The sequence below is a fragment of the Aythya ferina genome, assembly GCF_964211825.1.
Source record: "Aythya ferina genome assembly, chromosome: 1".
NCBI lineage: Eukaryota > Metazoa > Chordata > Aves > Anseriformes > Anatidae > Aythya > Aythya ferina.
The window spans coordinates 81,292,342-81,311,608 of record NC_140296.1 but is presented as its reverse complement, the minus strand read 5'-3'; the positions used below and the strand labels follow the sequence as shown (position 1 = coordinate 81,311,608).

General features: G+C 38.3%; 1 protein-coding gene across 6 annotated transcripts in view; it reads left to right on the top strand.

The window, feature by feature from the left end:
• ADGRG2 (adhesion G protein-coupled receptor G2) overlaps nucleotides 1–19,267 on the top strand; it is a 61,001-nt gene that overhangs the window by 17,355 nt on the left and 24,379 nt on the right. For 2 of the 6 annotated variants that reach the window (XM_084505532.1, XM_084505533.1), the window contains exons 3-9: nucleotides 412–1,029; nucleotides 10,420–10,446; nucleotides 12,232–12,270; nucleotides 14,318–14,350; nucleotides 15,290–15,331; nucleotides 17,412–17,459; nucleotides 18,123–18,190. In XM_084505532.1, the coding sequence (XP_084361658.1) occupies nucleotides 412–1,029; nucleotides 10,420–10,446; nucleotides 12,232–12,270; nucleotides 14,318–14,350; nucleotides 15,290–15,331; nucleotides 17,412–17,459; nucleotides 18,123–18,190 (875 nt within the window). Of the gene's footprint in view, nucleotides 1–411; nucleotides 1,030–9,436; nucleotides 9,581–10,419; nucleotides 10,447–12,231; nucleotides 12,271–14,317; nucleotides 14,351–15,289; nucleotides 15,332–17,411; nucleotides 17,460–18,122; nucleotides 18,191–19,267 lie in introns of those variants that run through there. The other 4 variants (XM_084505536.1, XM_084505535.1, XM_084505534.1 and 1 more) reach the window with 4 other exon arrangements.

Sequence of the window (19,267 nt, the reverse complement as noted above, 5' to 3'; positions counted from 1 at the left end):
TAGTTCCTTCTATGATTCTTCTAACTCTGTGCCTGTATTTTATGCGCTGTCTATTAAATGCAAAATACCTGTGTGGTCTTGGCAACAGGAACTGAAATGTGATTCTGTCTTTGCCTCCTGCCTGTAGTTTGAGTGCCTTTCTAGGGAGCTACATGATTGTACTTCATCTTGTGCATGAGTTTTATCTCAAAGCCTTCTTGAGAAGCTAGGATTGATTAACTGCCTCCAAATTTGTTGCTCCCCACTGCCAAAAAATAGCTTACGAGAAGGATATGAAGACGTTTGATAATATGTAATTTGACAACTCTTAGGTAAATACCTAGAAAAGGTACTTACATGGCTGAATAACATTCATATAGAAGATCCTTTCAAAAAAGAAGTAATTTTACAAATCACCTTTTCTTTATTTAGATCACGAGGATTTCCTAGGACGATACAAAGCAGTCTTTAAGACCGAATGTGAAGATCCTTGGATTATGTCACCACGAATTTCTCTGCTTTCCTTGAGAGAATTCACCGTTTGTGTGAGCCTCAAGCTAAATTCCTCAAGTAGTCCCTGGACAGCATATGTGTATAATCAAGAAACACCTACCAGCAATATCTCTGCAAATAAGTATGATCTTGGACTTACCGGAGATCATGGTAAATTGGGGATATGGTTGTTTGGAAATCAAATAAATATGTCAGCAGTGCTTCATGAAAATACCTGGCATCAAATATGTATCCAGTGGAAAAGTGAAGACAAGGAGGTAAAGTTATTCATAAATGGAACAAAAAAAGGAAACAAGAAACTACCTGAAAAAATGGATCTCCCTGGAAAAGGGCAGTTTTTACTTGGCTGTGCAAGGCTGCCAGGTACAGCGACATCACCTAACCTGGGTATGGCCGGGGAGCTGTACATGTTTAGAATGTGGGATAAAGCAAATATAAAACTTGCCAAGGACTGCAGAGATGGTAGTGTTGTGCGCTGGAGAAAGGAGGATTGGGTCTATAATAAGACAATAGAAGAGGATAACTCTTTGCCATGTGGTAAGTACCATCACACCCCTGTTTCTAAAATAGTTTTTGTGAAAAGTTGATCTCAATGTTTCTAATATTTCTTATTTCTAATATTTTCAAAGTCCTTGTCCATTGGTAATTTCTAACTAAATGCTTAAAGAAATCATGTGGGGATCTGCAGCTCTCAACAGCTTTCGTACAGATTTAGAGGATTGCTGCTATGCTTTTTGAAGACTTTCAACTTGCTCCAACATTTGTATCTGTCTGCTATCCATGTAATGGCAATGAGAGGAGGATGCATCCAACTGAAACTCCGTGGAGTATTAGGACTTTCTGTCAATGTCATCTTAATTCATTTATACACCTTCTGTTCTGGGAATAAATACAGAGGAAAGCATTGCTTGTCCTCATTTTGCACATTTGCAGAGTGAGGACTTCAGCGAGTGCAAATTTTCACTTCTTCATTGGCACATGGTATGGTCTACATCTTTAAAGGTTACTGGATGCTCCGATTTCTACTTGTTTCTGTATCAGTAATGTCTTCCTTTATTAAAATGACCAAATGGTTTCCCATACCATTCTCAAAATTCCTCTCTGACCTGAAAAAGAACCATGAAAACCTTTAAAACAAAACAAAATTTGACTGTCAGAGAAATTGAGTTTTAATAGACTTGAAATAGAGTAAAAGCAAGAGAATAATCTTCTTTCTAGCTTTTGCTATCCTTTCTACTGACATAAAAGACAAACTTAAATCAAAATTGGGTAGGATCCCATTTATCAGCTACAGTAAATGGTATTACCCCCAAGGCTTTCAGAGTTTGTAATGTGATTAACTCACTTGATTCCTAAAACTCTTACATAGCATAGGTGCTTCAGTCGGACTGTGGCACCAGTTTTAGTCTTAATCATCTCTGTCGTTAAAAACTGTACTTACCCATCTTGTGAAAACCAACAAATACTATTTAACTATGTAATATTAAAATCACTCCCTGACCGGGTATATTTCAATTGTAGGAAGGGCATGAAAATAGGGTGTGCAGACTTCTTTTTCTGGGAGAGAGAGAAAACCCTCAGACAAACCAGGCCCCATGGTGGATGCCTTTAACATCGGGTCACATAACAAATGAAATACTTCTGCTGGACTGATGCTGTGGCTGGGAGCACATCTTCTCTGTTGGGTTATGTGATCTGAGAGAAGAACTGAAGAAAGGATATCTGTCTTTTGCTCTTGTGTGATTGTGTTTGAAGGAATGCAGCCCTAAGACTGAGAGGGAGAACATTCTGGCCACCAGACAAAAAGGCTGGTACGAGGAAGGTTTGAGAGAGATCATTCCAGATAACAGACTTAATACTGGTCAGAGTGGTGTGTCTGGTTACTTTCTTGCTTCCAGTTCTAGCCCATTCTGCCCTGAATGCAGAGCATCCTTGACCATCTCAGGACATCTAGGTTAGGCAACACCCAGCCCCAGCCACAAATGCTTAGTGATTTTAGGATAAGTAATTTCTGGGGTTGTGGAATCCTTTGTCTAACAGCTGGAGCTCTCTAGTGACTGTGCAAGGTTTCCAAAGCTCTTGTTGCCTAGCCAAACTGAACTTTAATTCTGCTGGCAGAGGTCTGTTTCAGTACAAGAGGCAATCTCTGCTGTCAAACTTAAGTTATCTCTTCTAGGTAACTTGGAAGAATAACAGTTTTTCAAATAAAAGTTCACTGGATTTTTTTTTTTTAACAGTGTATTTGCCTGTTGTCAGGAATGGATGCATTTTTGCCGATTGCCTCCCCTCCCTCCAGAAAAAGTCAGCCTGTGAAAGGCACATACTTAGTAAATATCAGTACAACAGTTAAACAAAGAAGAAATATTGACTGGAGGAGTATATAATAGTGTAAGGCAACTTGAACTGATGGTCCTAGTAGGTCCAATCCTTACAACTGGATTTCTTTCTAAAAGTTCTTTGGTCTTCCTGTGTAAAAAATTATCTGGTTTGTGGGACTTGTCTGCTGTTGGTAAAACAGCAGGACTAAGAATAGTAAGTCTTCTGGAAGATCCGATTTTGCAGCTGCAAAGAACGTAACTGGCAAGGGCTGTGCTTCCTGTGCAGACAGATGAGGTGAAAAGGAAGTGATGGATGGCGGTCGTAATTGTGCCAGAGGACAAGTTTCAGAATTTTGTCACGATCCAGTGGGCTTTTTGTGCCTACATAGAGCAACAGTTTGTAAAAAGTCAAGGGTTACCATGATTTCTGTGATTTCTCAAGATCTTCGTGCAGTGTGAGCCATTATCTACTTGGTGTCTCATAGGCGCAGACTCACTCCATTAATGAGTTTAGATTTACCTAGTGTCACGTTACCAGCTTGTTTCTTTACCTCCTTTTTTCTGCCTTTCCTTTTGTTGACTCTTTATACCTTTTTCTTTTGGTCTTATCATGTATTTTTATAATGGTTATTCAGAGTACCAAGAATTTGCCTAGCTTCTTCTTATCCGTGTCAGGTCTTAGAAGGACCAGAGTCCTCATTCTGGTAAGATTTACACACACGATAAACACTCAAAAGACAAGCTGAACTTTTGCAAAGTAGTTTGCTTTTTGATTCCTATTTTGCTACAGACCTTAACGTGGACAACGTGAGTGATAACACTATAGTCTCTGCAAAATCCAAGAAAAAAAAGATACTAAGAAATACAAAGCTCTGGGTGATTGAAGAGAATACAATGACATAGAAAAATGGGTCAGTTTAAAATGCTAAATGCTTGCAAAGAAATTTTCGTCATTTGTGAGCAACAATTGTCGCTGTCATTTTTTTGCATGGGATATTTGCAAGTCACCTTTAGTAGTAACTTGACAAGTGGAAGAAGTTTACTGTTTAAACATTAATCATTTCAGTTACATATTAAGCAGTAACATTCTTAACCCAAATATAAATATCCAAACTGTTACACTGTGTATTTATGCACCGAGCACGGAGATGACAGGGTATCTTTTACAGATTTCACGGAATAAATGAAATACATGACCAGTGGCATAATTAAAAGTAGTGTCACTGGATGTGAAGCTGTCACCTCAGTTGTGGGATCGGTGCCCTAATATTTAACAGGATTCCAAGGTCTGTAGCCTTTGGTTGCATTTTTTTGCATAAATACAATTCAGTGTTGGATTGCGACATTTTAATTTTTCTAAACCATCCTGCCCAACCTTTAAGATTAAGGTGGTGTTCCTTTTTTTCCATGTGTCCTTTTTACTCCCTATATGGATGAACCTGTTACTGATGTTGCTGGAGGAGGTTTCCAGGCTTGTGGGAACAAAGTAATATCAATGGGAAGTCGCCAGCACCCCGCGTGACTCTTTTGCCCTTGAATGCTCAAGGGTGAGGAAAATTTCAGCGTGAGCTACAGCTCTGGTTTGGAGGCACGAGCAGTAGGAGGTGTGACTTAGGCTCATATAATCCCTTTTAAAGATTTTGTGAACTGTTTACATTTCTGATGACAGAATCAGCTTTCCAGGAAGCGAGGCTGGAGCCCCAGGGCTTTACCTGCTCAGGCAGAAGGTTGAAACGTAGCTGCCACTTGTCCAGTCTGCATTGCAGCCTGTTGGGTACCAAACTTTGGGCTGTATTGTTGTGTTTACTGAGTGGAAGCTGGAGATTAAAAAAAATAAGTTATTTACCCCAGTACCATTTTCTTTTTTGAACTGTAAGGACACGGTGCTATAGAAATCTCTAGAAGCTCTTGAAGGAAGTAAATAGATGTGACGGGGAAAAATACATAACTCTGGAGTGCCTGTTTGATGAGTCACGTACAGCTCTACTTTGTACCTATTAACAGAATGCATGTTTGACCTTCCCTTTCTTTGTTTTCCTGGCTCCGTCTTCTGCGGTACCAAAGAAATATTTTTTTGGAAATCAGCCTACAAGAGAAGAGGTGACTTGATTCACCTCAGCCTCTAATGTACATCTTTAAACAATCAGAGTTTGATAAAGCCTGTGTTGATAAGCAAATTTCCAAAATAGCCTGTTTAGCATCAAAGCTGAGTTAAAAATAGCGCACCTAAATTTTCTGTTAAGGTTTCTTAAAACGAACTGGCCAAAGTGGCAGTGTGAACAAGCGCTTTCACTGTTCCCTTCACTTCTGTCTGACCAGCAGGGATAACCCATCACTCCTTCCATACTGCCACCTCTGAGACTCAGAGAGACCTTACCTCATGAGAGGCATAGCATGTGGGATTAAGATCGCCCTTAGTTTTATCCTATAAACCTATGCAGTGTGTCTCAAAATCTACCTCGCACAGAAAGTCAATAGGGGTCAGTATGTCTACAGTGGAATGGCTGGGGAAGATTTTTACGTGCTGCTGTTACTGATGCCTTGCACAATAGGATGATTCGTTTGGCGGAGTTCATCAAACGTTAATGGGGCCCAATCTCTTAATAGAAAACACGGATTTAATTTGAAGATGAGAATGGTGTGTAGTACTCTGGGTGCATATAGATGGGTAAATGGATAAGTAAATGGATTGTAGAACATCAGCACTTTGACATTTTGCTGGTCAAACTTCTCAGTTTTGTTCATGGGCAAGTTCATGAGGGGCATTGCCACACCGCTGTGTCTTAGTAACACTGAACACAAGTGGAGGGTAATTGCTGCACGGTGCTGGTGACTAATGCCACATGTACTGAGAGCTGTTGCCTGTGAGAATGTTTAGAAGAGGGTTTGGAAAGGATTAAAAATGCAGCATGGAATTCACTTTTCATTGTACAATGTCTTGAATTACTTTTTTTTTTTGAGCCAGAAGGGGATCCGATATATCTGTTCAAAACAAAAACTTTAATTTTGGCATTCCCATTTCTGATCGGAATTTGCAATGCAAATCATTTTCCCTGCCTGAATCAATGGAATCTGTCAGTGGAAAAACTTTCAGCACTAAGTTTGCTACCACTTCTTGGTTCAAGAATCTAATTTTTACCAATTCCTGGTATCTTGGTGTGTATTTGTAAGTCAAAAACTGATGGTCTCAGAAATACATAGTCTTGGTCATCTAATGCCATTCTGTGGTGTCAGCCTGGGGAGACATTACTGCTTAGCCTCCAAGGTGTTTCTTGGTGCCCTTCCATTCGCATTCCGCCCATGATCTCCTTGTGAAATCTGACATGCCTTTGGTTTGGAATAATAGTCCTGAGAGATGGTATAAGCTGTTCTCATTTCTGGCATGCTTTTCATTTAATCCACATAAAATTCTAGGTATTTTATTTCATAAACCTGCCAGCTAGGCCCCAGAACACTGAAGTCCGTAGATGTACGTGTTTCTGCCAGCGATACGATCCATGCTTCTACAGCTGTCCAGGTCTGTTGCTGCTGAGGAAGAGTTCAGTGCCTATTTCAGATAGGAATATGGACCTGAAGGGAAAGAACGGTCTCTTACATTCTCTCACAAGGTTTCCTGAGAGGCGTAGGTCAGCATAGGTGACCCTTCGTGCTCTGCTCTGCCGTCCCCAGCCCTTGCTGAAGGCACAGCAAGTGTCCAGGTGCAGGCTGTGGTTCCTGACAGCTCAGATTCTCTTCTCCTTCTTCTACAAAAACACTCAAGTTGCTGTTGCCGGTTTGCTCAAAGAATGGTTTCTGCAAAAGTTTAAAGGAGATAATGAAATGTTAGGTGAAACAATATTAGTCAGCAGGAACACTGTTTCCCTGAGATAGGGGAGCAGTAAGCAGCTGCCAGTAGGTTAGTACTCGCAGGATGTTATCTGCAGCCAGGTTCTAGCTGCTTCTCACTCCTCCACCCTGGAAAAACTGAGCTCCTCCTGGCAGAGGGGGCTGCCTGAAGACAGGTGAATCAGAGAGGGTGTTGCCTTTCCAAAAATTTAAAGGAGGAGTGTACTGACCATAAGGTAGGTTAATGTAGGGAGGAGAAAAGGATATTTTTCACTCTCCCTGTTGTAGGTGGGTGATTTTACACTGCTCATGATTTAAGGGCTTTCTCTGTATCCTATTTCTAAAAGTTACTGAGCAAAGGGCTGCTGTAAGTGACCATGCCTTTGGTGCAGGGATCAGAACCCAAATCTTGCCCTTTCCATCTTGACCACTAGTTACAAAGCCTTCTTCTCTCTTTCTTTCTCTTTGGCTGAATTCATTTGTGAGTTTTGCATTGTTTGGCAAAAAGCTCAGGGGGACATGCAGAGACTGTCCCATCCTAAAGGAGCCAGTACACTGATAGCTATGATCTCTCATGCTAAGGAATGCTGTAGATATATATATATATATATACACAAATATATTTATATATGTATATATTAACTAGATTTGGGACCTGTAACCCAAAGGTAGACACTTCATCTCCAAAAAGGACTACAGGTTACAGGCTGGTGGAGTCACCATCCCTGGAAGTCTTCAAAAGACGCTTAGATGTACAGCTTAGGGATATGGTTTAGTGGAGGGCTGTTAGCGTTAGGTTGGAGGTTGGACTCGATGACCTTGAGGTCTCTTCCAACCTAGAAAATTCTGTGATTCTGTGATTCTGTGAACATTGCCCTGAAATGCCTCTCTCCTGGGGATGTCTACAATGCCTAAAGTAGAGATGAAGTTCAGAGGTCCTAATGCTCACAGGTTTGGTGCTGTCAGAGCTATGTTGGTTTGTGGACCTAGCCTTAAGTACTACTGGTGGATTTAGTGTCCTAACAGACCAGAGCTGCTAAGGCTGCGCTGATTCCCATTGTCTTAAGAAGTAATTATGGGAAATGAAGGTTGTTACCGTGCAAGGAATTCTGGTTCCCAGGTAAGCTTTTTACAGCTGCGGTGTGGAGCAATGGCAAGAGTTGCTGAACTGGTTTCATACTACTGGAGCAGTTTCCTCTGCCTACATTGACACGATTCGCAAACCTTGACGTAGCCAGGTTTTTATGTTAGAACAGTGCTAAGTAGTAGGAAGATGGTAAGGGATTTGCTGCTTTCACTTCTAATGATGCGTGGTAGGAACAGAAACCGGTGCTTATCTCATTGAACAGAGTTGCCTTTTCCTTGAGAAACACCCCTTCTTGTGCAAGAGAGGCTATTCTGCTGCAGATAAAGAGTGTTGCACATGAAAATACACAAGGCAAATAAAAACAGGTCTCATGTGTAAAGATTTTCTTGCTCTTATCCATAGAACCCAAGGAAAATTAATGTTCTGTGTGCTTGTGGCTAGCACACCTTTGATTATTTTACTTTCCTTTCTGCATGTCAACTTTAGGGATATTTTGGATTGGACTTCAATCCTTCTCCAAATAAACTGTATTCACATTCTTTTCTAGCTCTTAATACAACAGAGGAGCAGGGTTGACAAATGTAAGTGGAATTGAATCATGTATGACAGCCTCTCCTTCTCGCACCTTTCTGTATGCAAAGGTGATTCTGATCAAATACTTGGTTAGTGAACCTACTGCTGCACCTTGGTCAGTGAAAAGTCTCTTTCTTACAGATAATTTCTAACAACAATAGGCATGTGAATGCTGTGATGTAAGAAAGTCGTGATTAGATATCTGATCCAGGAAAAAGTGCTCCACAGCTATGCATGCCACCATCACTTGCTGTGTTTGCCAGCTCCAGATTCATGGCTTGTCTTTAGCTTGTTTTGTTCCCCTTGCTGTTGAATTTATGACTACATGCTTTTGGTGTTTTTAGACGTTGCTGTCTTCTTACTGACTAACCTACGGTACTAAATGTGTCATTGAGCAAGGTTTCTTATCTACCTCAGGATACTACTTGTACTCTCAAAATTCACAAGATGGGTTGAAGGGATGTAGAGGATGGGAAAAGCAGTGTGTCTGCAGTGAGTATATCTGCACGAACTGCTCAAAAGTATCTGAGAATGACCTTAAGGTCAGATTCCCTGGGTAGATTAATTTTTTTAGTGGGCAGAAACAGTATGGTGTCCTGTCAGATGCTTCATACTTCAAGAGGTGGGTTCCTTAGCCTGGGCTGCAAGCGCACATTGCTGGCTCATATTCAGTATTTCATCCACCAAACCTATTAAGTCCTCTTCCTCAGGGCTGCTCTCCATCCATTCTCCTCCCAGCTCATATTCATGTTTGAGATTGCCCCTACCCAGGTCCAGGACCCTGCACTTGGCCTTGTTGAACCTCATGAGGTTCGCAGAGGCCCAGCTTTCAAGCCTGTCAGGGTCCCTGTCAATGGCATCCCTTCCCTGCCCTGCTCAGCTGGGTGTCATCTGCAAATTTGCTAAAGGTGCACTCAATCCCACTGTCTTTGTTGCTGATAAAGATACTAATTAGGGCCAGTCCCAACTGAGTCCCCAGTCCCCAGTGTGGGACACTGCTCATCATCACTGATCTCCACCTGGACATGGAGCCATTGACTGCAACTCTTTGAATGCAACCATCCAGCCAATTCCTTATCCTCTGAGTGGTCCGGCCATCAAATCTACATCTCTCCATTTTATAGATAAGGATGTTGTGCAGGAGAGGTCTGTCTGAGCCTCTTCAGCTCTGGCAGCCTGGTCTAGTTGGTTGTTGTTTAGATGCTCTTGGTGGTGTGGCTCTTGGGCGTGTGAACATCTACAAGATGCAAGTGTGCTTGCAAAGTACATTCCATGTATTTTAGACGTAAGTATGGAGTAAAACATCCCTGTCTTACCCACCTCTCCAGTTTTATTTGATAAAGCCTGATGAGGGCAGGATGAACTGAGACGTTGTCCTCAGCACTTTCTTTTTTTAGAGCAGTATTCTGTCTGCCAGAGTGGCAGGAGCAGTTGAGGGATTTTAATTCTCCTGCTGCAGCTCAAAGACCTGCTTAACTAAGTAGAAATAGTCTCTTATGATTTTGTTAGTGACTGTTTACCTGATGAGGCGAAGGTAGATTTAGGGAAAGATCTATAAGGAGACAAAAGTCAGGTAGAGATTCTGGCCTCTGTTTGGAAGAGAAAATCCCATCTTAATAGTCCTTTTTACCTGCATGAACAAAGGTGTTTTGTCCTGTTAGAAACTAGGGGTCATACTGGGAAACAGGAGGATTGCATTCAGTCCTCCCAAAATAGGTAGGAATGGTTAGTGCATGAGTAATAGTCTCAAGGCTTTACTGATTGACAGTAAGTGCTCTAGGTGAGTTTCACCCATTGCTGATGAGTGTAAACGTCTGTCCTTTCTTCTTGTTTTTGGTTCTCTTAAGTTCCTAGCACGCTGTTCTGGTTTATTAAGACTGAACCTTAATTTGAATGCCTGGCCCTGAAATTCTTGGGAAGAACTGAATATGCTAAATGCCTTCTGCTTTGTTTTGACTATGTTGGGTTTCTCCTGTTATCTTTTATTACTTTTTGTGTTTTAGTGTTTGTTTGTTTGTTTTTGAGGAGGTGAGTATTTTTTATTTAATTTTGTTTACTGTTACAAAATTCTCTAGTCTTAGATCTATGACCTAATTGTGGCTGTTCTTTTTACTCTCTTGTCAGATACGGAAGAAACCACCAGACCTGCAGGTGAGCATTGGTTTGTCAATATAAAACCAGCAGGATTAGTCACACTGACAAGGCAGGTGAAATACTGGCCTGTGCAGTAAAGTTGTGTTTGCACAAACTGGAACTCATCTTTTCAGTTCTACTGTAACAAACTTCAAGTATTTTCCAAGCAATTTATTTTCACACAAATTAACATTTTGACAGCACAAAATAAAAAGTAATCAAAAGTTATTTTAACAGAACTCCAAGCATAATAATATATATAAAATGGTTGTGTTAAAAAAAAATCTCTGTCTGTAGGTGTGTGTATAAATTATATATATAAACTTATGCTCCTAGAAAACTTTTTCCTTCTTAATTGGAACTACTACTATGTTGCCTGAAAGAAATCAGATAACAGGTATATGAAGGTTCTGTGTCATTTTTTTCTCATTGTTGTAGCATTTTAGAAAGCATGCAGGAAAATTGCTGCTGCTGTGACTTTTTAATTCATTGAGATAATTAAGAATATGTAAATATTTGAAAATCAATTATCCAGATCATTCTCTTTATTTTGTATTTCATGGTGCAAATAGCTTCAGTAATTTTTGCAAGAAAAGTCACTGAGATGACTCTGATTCTCCTTCCATTGCAGAGATTATATTTAGGTTTATTCTTTGGAAAGAAGCTATTACTAGTTTTTAGTAAGGCAAAAGAAAAGTCTAAGCAAGGAATCATGTGAGGGATTAGCATTTCAGAAGCTCTGTGTTTATTACGTTTAACCAAAACCATCTGATTTTCCACAGAGGACTTCAGTATCTGTTTTCTGCCACAACAGTATTTGTTTTACAGTGTAATTAGTGTTTTGTTAGTAACATTACAGGATAGCTTTTGAGTTTGTGGAGATGTTGAAATATCTTAGGTACAATTTGTTTTAAAACAGTGTTTCCTGTTGGGGGGTGGAATTAGATGTCTTTAAGGTCCCTATGAACCTAAAGCATTCTGTGATTCTATTTGTAGCCAGCTGCTCTTTATATTATATTTCTGTGACAAGTGTGATTGTACTTCCCCATGGCACCCTCAGAAATCATTCAGTGAATGAAAGAGCTTTGAAGTTACTGTGTGAACCAGATATCAAATTACCTGATTTCTTTTTGATCCGAATGCTGACTGTAACAACATCAAAGATTTGGTAGCTAGTGTTTGCTATATAAATAGTTGGCTGGCTCCTATCAAGATCAGAGGTTCAGACCTGAAAAGAATTATTTTTTTGTAGTGCTGCTTGTTGCCGGATAGAAAAGAGAATGGGTATGTATGGGATCAAATTTAAATGGCAAGTCTCAGTGTTATTATGCAGAATTTGAGATGAGTTCTTCATAAGCCAAGTCCAGTGATCTTGCTGTATACGTTTGATTCTCATTTCCAGAATTGGCAAGACGCTCAGGGTAGGCCTGTGGCTTTCAGGCTAGCTGTCAATTTTCATGTATTTTGGGACAACGATCTTTGTTTTCTTAACATTATACAGTGCAAAATGTCCAGTATTTACTGGAAATAAATAATCTTTATTATAATTTTATTTAAATTCATAAAAGTTGTAAGGTTATCTAATCAGAGATTTTTATGTCCATGTTTTTTTCAAATCTGGAAATATGCTTTTGATAAGCAGGTGTCGCCCTCTTCTGGTGAATGCAGTTAACTTAGATAATATGTGGAAAGGTTGTTGAGCATGGTTGTGTGTGTGTCTGAAACATCATTTATTAATCTATATTCTTTTTGTTTTCTTCCTTTTTTTTTTTTTTTTTTTTTTTTTTACATCTTAAACAAAAGTTCTACATTCAGGAGAATCAGCTGCAACAACCAGTTCTGGTAAGAAAATCAGGACTTTGCTATACTACAGTGTCTGTTATTTTCCACTAGATGAATTCCTTGCTGCTTTTATGTGAAGTAATGCAGAAGAATTGTAGTGTAAATGAATTACAACAGTGTTTTCATTTTTTATTTCATCAGTGTTTTCATTTTTAATTTTTTGTCTTCTTTTTCTACATATGACTTTGTATTGAAATAGCGTAACTTGTAGGATCATTCATGGATTTTGTCAGTGATCACTGAGGATGACGTAGGTGAAAATTGCTTGATCAGGAGCCTTTTGTTCAGTAACCTGAACAGTGAACAGTCTGCAGAGATGACAGAGGGGGAACACTGTAGGGACTCCAGCTCCCATACATCTCCTCCCACCCTAGTAGCTCATAGAATCACAGAATGGTTTGGGTTGGAAGAGACCTTAAAGATCATCTAGTTCCAACCCCCTGCCATGGGCAGGGATGCCACCCACTAGAGCAGGTTGCCCAGGGCCTCGATGTGTGTATGTCATTTAACTTGCAGAACCAGAGGTGATGAACATCAATGACATCTATTTTTAACAGGAAAAAAAAAAAAAAAAAAAAAAAAAAACATGGAAAAAACAAAGGCTGTATACACACGGGAAGAGTCAATTGCCTTCTTGGTTAATGTATGCTGACATACTGTGCTCTAGAGAAAAGAAGTAACACAGGCACAAGAACACATACACTTTTGTTCTTTTACAGATACAGTCATTCTCTGGGAATGGTTCATCTTTAACAACTGCAGACAATTCAATATTTGTTGCACCAAGCGAAATAATGCAGATGAAGTCAGCATTTAGCTTTCACTCTGATTTCACATATTTTGGCAGCTTTTAAGTTGCTGTAGAAAATCATTTGTCTTCAGGACTATTAGTTAGAAACAGAATATGCTTAGCTTTATTCTGGGTATGGAATTAAGAAGGCACTTCTGAAAAGGCTCTAAATGGGTAATTTGATGAAAATATATAAAAAGAAAAGCTCCCTTTCCCTTACCAAGTAGATATCTTTTTCTCTTGATGTGCAGCTATCTCTATGCAAAGTAGACAACTTGTTTTTTTAATTATATTTAAGATACTAATTTTAGTGATGGCAGTGATGCTTTCAGCAGTGAAATTTTGAAAGCATAATGTTTGGCTGTTATGAAGCTGCTCTGACCTGTTTTTAAAAAGTCACTAAGTTGTATTGGAGTGATGCAAAGTGGTCCTCAAACTACTTCACATTGCTGCGCTGACACTTAAAATGTGCTTACTCTGCATTTATTTTCTGAGCAACCTTTAAACTTCCCTTCCCTTCCCTTCCCTTCCCTTCCCTTCCCTTCCCTTCCCTTCCCTTCCCTTCCCTTCCCTTCCCTTCCCTTCCCTTCCCTTCCCTTCCCTTCCCTTCCCTTCCCTTCCCTTCCCTTCCCTTCCCTTCCCTTCCCTTCCCCCACTGTATTTATATACAGTTTCTGGCAAAAATAGCTTTTTTGGAGAAACAGTTTGCCAAGCCAAGTGTGTCATCTCTGCTTGTGAGTGTTGTTAGTTCATGCACAAAAAGGGCCTTAGGGCTGAGCAGTTGTATAGGGGAAATTCATCAACCTCTTACAAAAGAATGAAACCAGTAAAAGGAAATTACCTAAAGGAACTCGATTACCAGCTATTTGTATTCAGATACCTACTCAGATTTTTGAATTAAAGTTCTTAATGAGATCTAAAGTTGCTCCCAAAAAGGAACTTTGATCATTAAAATTCAGTTCCTGATGGAATTGTTGCATGCTTAACCTTCTTTCTCCAAAATTCACAGAAATAAAAATTACATTAATACCTTTTCTGTTTATCTTTTTTTTGTTGTTGTTCCAGAATCCTCTATTGTTACTTTTATCACCTATCCTATTAGTCCCTCAGGCAAGATTTTATTAATATTTCTCTTATTCTAATTTAGTTAGATTTAGATTTAGGATTTTTTAGATTTAGATTTTACTAGATTTAGATTTTTTAGATTTTAGATTTTTATTTTTATTGTTTTTACCATTACTAATTTTTCTTCTTCAGAGATGTCATCAGATGATACTACAAAAACTGCAGGTGAGAATTAGTATGAGGGTAGTCATATCTGAAAGGGAACATGTGATGCATTCATAAAAGTTTGCTATTCTTTTTTTTTTTTCCTCAAATGGGTTTTGTTTAGTCCAAATTTTTTTCTTACATTATATTTAAATTGTATTTGTCTCCAATCTGTATTTTAAGTCTCCATGGGTAATAGGGTTTTGTAGTGCATTATACTAACAGTAAGCCATTAGCCTTTCTTTTTTAGGTGAAATGTTGCATTGCTTACCAAAGCCCAAACTGGGCATATTTACTTCTAGCAAGTATGGAGGTTTGGGGCATATATACATAGATAGAATGTTTTCTATATTTTGTGATAGTATTTAAAATATTTTGCAAAACTCGAATCTATACAGCATTTCTTAAAGACGCTGGCATGATATATGTTCTTGCAGCGGGTTGCCAAATAGGATCAGTAATGTCTCCTTCAGGAGAACTGGCTACACCTTTTTTCCTGATGTGTACATTTGAAGACAAGGATTAGATTCACCCCCTGTCAGTACAGATGCCTGCACGTCTGTATCTGAGCTAGATGCCCTGCTATTCTTCATAGCTGCTGGGGAGAAAGAGACATTTTTATACTGTGACTCATTTTACACTGAAGTATCCATGTAGGTCAAATGGGAATCATGCCTTAAAAGCAACTCTTTTTCAACGGAATAACAGAGAGGCTAGAGTAACTGGCTCAGAGGTGGATATAAATATTTGATTGGGTGGATCTTTCTCAGAACAGAGCTTTTTCCTTTCCCACGCAGAAAGTAACTTAATTCCCTTACAAAAGGTCATGTATTTACACTTTTGGGAAGACAAAGTGGAAATTGGGAACCTTCTTTTTATGATCCGTATTTCATGGTCTTTTTAAATTAAAATGTGAAAACTTAATTTTAAAACATTTATTTTATTTTTTCTTTTCAACAGAAACGCTTAACATCACTGACTATTACCCCACCATAACACCAGGTAGGAGTCGTAGATTATCAATGATCCACTGATACTCTTTTATCCTTCTTAGAATTGCTTGTGCTTACCTAGACAGCCGCATACGGAAAGGTTTGCTTATCTTGTAAGTCAGAGCAGCAGTGTCAAGCGGCACAAAGATGTAAGAAGCAGTCTCAGAAGCTATGTTCACTATAATAAAAATTAAATTCTCATGCTTTTAAATAGATTGAAGCAGACTGAGCCCAGACATGATGTTCTCAGGGCAGATACAGTCTATAGGTGTAGGCTGAGTTAAATTTTTTATTATCTGTATAGGAGTCTAGCAGACCAACCAGAATATGTTAGCACTGAATTAGAGTAGGTGGTAAAACAATTGACTTGGAGCCATACTGGCAAATGTAATTTCACTGTGTGAACATGACCTGCAAGAAATTTGCAACCATTATCATCTGATGATCTTTGAGGATTGGAAGCTGTAGCGACTTCTGATCAGCTTTTTATCCTCATGTAGCTTATTTGATTTTGTGCGTTTTAGTGGCTTGTAAAGATCCTGAGCAAGACTAGTAGGTGCTGTGCAAACATAACCAGGCTGACCTTACTGTTTATTTTTGTGGTGCTCCTGTTTGTGTGTTGGGTTTTTATAAATATTCTTCTTCTTCATATAATTAATTTGGACAAATTTAGTTATTTATGAATGTTTTATTTCTTTAAGGATTTTTAAAAATAAAAGTGATTATACTAGTTTACTGACAACTGACAATACAAAAGTGAAAGCAAATTTATATTGCTAATAATTTTTTTTCTAGTATTTTGCATATTGCTAGCAGCTTGCAGTCCATACCCTCTGATGGCTGTTGATGGTGATAAAATTGAAGAAATAACGGGCTATGACAGGCAAATGTTTGGGCCACAGAAAGGGTTAAAAAAAAGATAGAAAGAAAAATTTCCCATCTTATTTGGTACTAGGTAATGATAACAACAGAGAAAACAGCATTTGTTTTCTGTTAATGGAGGCCAGTCTATATTCTCATTCCAAAATATGGTGCTTAATTTGAACCATTTTGCTGTTCCTCAATGTAATTAAGTAATCCGTTTAAGGAAAGGAAATTATGCTGCCACATTGTTTCTGTGAACAGGTGCAGGAGTTTGTCTTGGATGCAGATACCTTTCTGGTCCTTTACTTTGGTTTTATACAACAGAACCATCTGTTTACGATACACTTGATTTGGATCAGTGTTATTTCTTTGCAGTATAGGTAGTGTTTGGTGGTAGCCTAAGGCTTATTGTAACTAACTAAAAGCATATTCTGTTAGATGAAAGAATACATGTTTTGTAGCATCATAGTTCAAATTCTATCAGGTGGAATAGTTTTAGTTCCATCATAATTAGCTGTAGTAGGATCCTCAGAAACAGATAACATGCTACCTAACATTTGAATACTCTAATACTTGAGGGACTTATGCTGATTTCTATTTTATCTTGATTGTACAGGAAGAGTTTACTGTCTCAGTGGTTTTTACAAATATCAGCTTATTTTTGATAATCTCGACAAAGAGCCCTTTACATCAGAACTTGCTTGCACCTAGAAAGTTGCAGTGAGAGTTCAGGACTTGACTATCTCAGTTGTGTTCATTAGAGTTAGTTCCTAATGTTAAGTTTGGAAATAGCCACACAACATGATTGCTAAAAAGCAGATGTGTATTGCCACTAGAGCACAGTCCTACCTACATATTAACTTATTTAAGTATGTTGCATAGTGTATTAGATAGAACTATATTCTAATGTGGCTAAATGCTACTTTGCTTTCCACCAAGCTGGCTTTAAAAAAAAGCATATACCACTTGTGTGTAGAAATTCTGTGGAAACTCTTACAGAAAATTCTTCAAAATCAACTAATCAAAGCCAGTGTGTCTCATTCTGAACACCATGTCTTAGATAATGAGAGACTTCACTTAGAGAAGTGAAGCCTAGACAGTATATGAAATGTTAAGACCTTTACATTTAAGACAAGGAAATTATTCTAAATATGTGTGTTTGCCAGTACTGGGTTTTTAAGTTCAATTCTTCTACTGACTAGATCTTTTTTCCCCAAAAAATATAGCAGGAGAAACCATTTTATGCAACACATCATCTGTCTGCAATTTTTCAGGTCAGTGATTTTCTTTTTCCACTCTTCTTATAAAAGTCCTGTTCAGCTATTTTCTATTCTGAGTAACGAGGCAACCTTTAGTTACTATATAAAAACTAGCTCTCTATTAAATTTTATTGCTAATTTGAGAGTTTGTGTGTAGCTTTTTTAAAATTAATATAAAACGTGGTTTTTAATTTAAAAGTACTGTTCAGTGTATAAGATTTTTGATCTTGTTTTTATTATCAAAGTATATAGAATTACAGATAAGAATTACAGACCTGAGAAAAGAAGAGAACAGTATGCTATTAGTGTATACAATGTCAAATGCAATTCTGTGTGTATAAAATGTATTCACATTTTATGCTCATAACTGGATTTGGAATTGTATAGGGGAAAAAAAAAAAAAAGAACTAGGGAGAATTTAGAAATAGCCTGCAAAAATGAATATGTGGAAAACAATGAAACTAAGACTAATTCATATGTGGAAATTGTAATTGAAGAAATGGAAAAACAGTTGCAAAAATAGTGAATGATCAGAGAAACTAGTTTAAGTATTCTTGTTTCCCTTGCATTTTAACAAAAGACAGTGATTTTTTTTTAATTCTCAAATTATTTACATCAAGTAAAGTTGCATCATGTTAAGTTTTGATTTTCTTCAACTGTTTTGCCTTTTGGTTTTAGTGTTCTATGTGGGCAAGGTAAAACTTCAGGCAAGAGAAGAACGTAACACATCACTAAATGTAGAAATAGTAAGTGTTCTCTCTTATAAAAACTTTGTTGTAAGGAAGGTTGAAATCAGTTTCTTTGTCTACACTTAAATGCTGATACCCTAACATGATTCTTATGATGTTTGTTTATGCTTTTATTTTACTTCAAGTACAATTTGCAGTGGTAGTTAATATTTGCAGTAGATGGATCTACTCTCTCTAAACAACTGCCACTTGGCTAAATTTTAGAAGTGAAGTTCCTACAGCAAGGGCCATTATTCTCTGTATAACCACTGAAAAGGGGAAGGTAACCCTGGAAAGTCTGGAGAGAGAACTATGAACTGCTTAATTAAGAGTCTAAATTTAGGCATACAGAATCTTCCTTTGGTGATGAATGTAGACACTTGAGGAGGCTGGCATCAAACTGCTAGCAGTTTGGGCATAAACTAAGTTGGATTGCATCCTGACAATAATTTATGTTGAGGCTCTCCTAAAAAGGGCATCATTCTGTGCAGCAGGATAAGAGTATTTAGTTGTTGTAAATGGAAAACTGAAGAAAATAAGAGACAAGAAAAGAAGAGAAAAGGACATTAGCTTGTTAGCAGTCCTTGCACATTTCTCCTACCTGTCCCTGTCTACACTCAGTCTGAGATTTCACACACCAACCTCTGCAAGCCTGAGGGTAGTCAGCAAAATTGCCACAGAGAGCTACTGCACAGGAGCACACTGAGCACTGACTTTGGGTAGGGGTAGGCCTGAGTATCCCAAAAGCATATTAACTTTATGCTCACAGCTAGTAGAAAAAATAGGTTTCCTGTCTATTGAAACTGTCTCGCTTTTTAGCAGAATATTTCTTTGGTGGTGTAAAGTACCATATATGTCAGATGATGTTTTCATCAAGATACTCACTGCTTGAAATGTAAAAATAACGGGTAATGGTGGAAACCAGAGCATAAGAATGCAGATCTGTAAAGGACCTTTAGAAAAACCTTAGTACAGCCCTGAGGCTAGATCAGATATATTTAGATCACTCATACTATGTGTTTCACCTCAGTTCTTGATTTCTAACTCCCAGGATTCTGTCTATTATTTATGTCAGTTGTGTAGTTTGTTCCATTG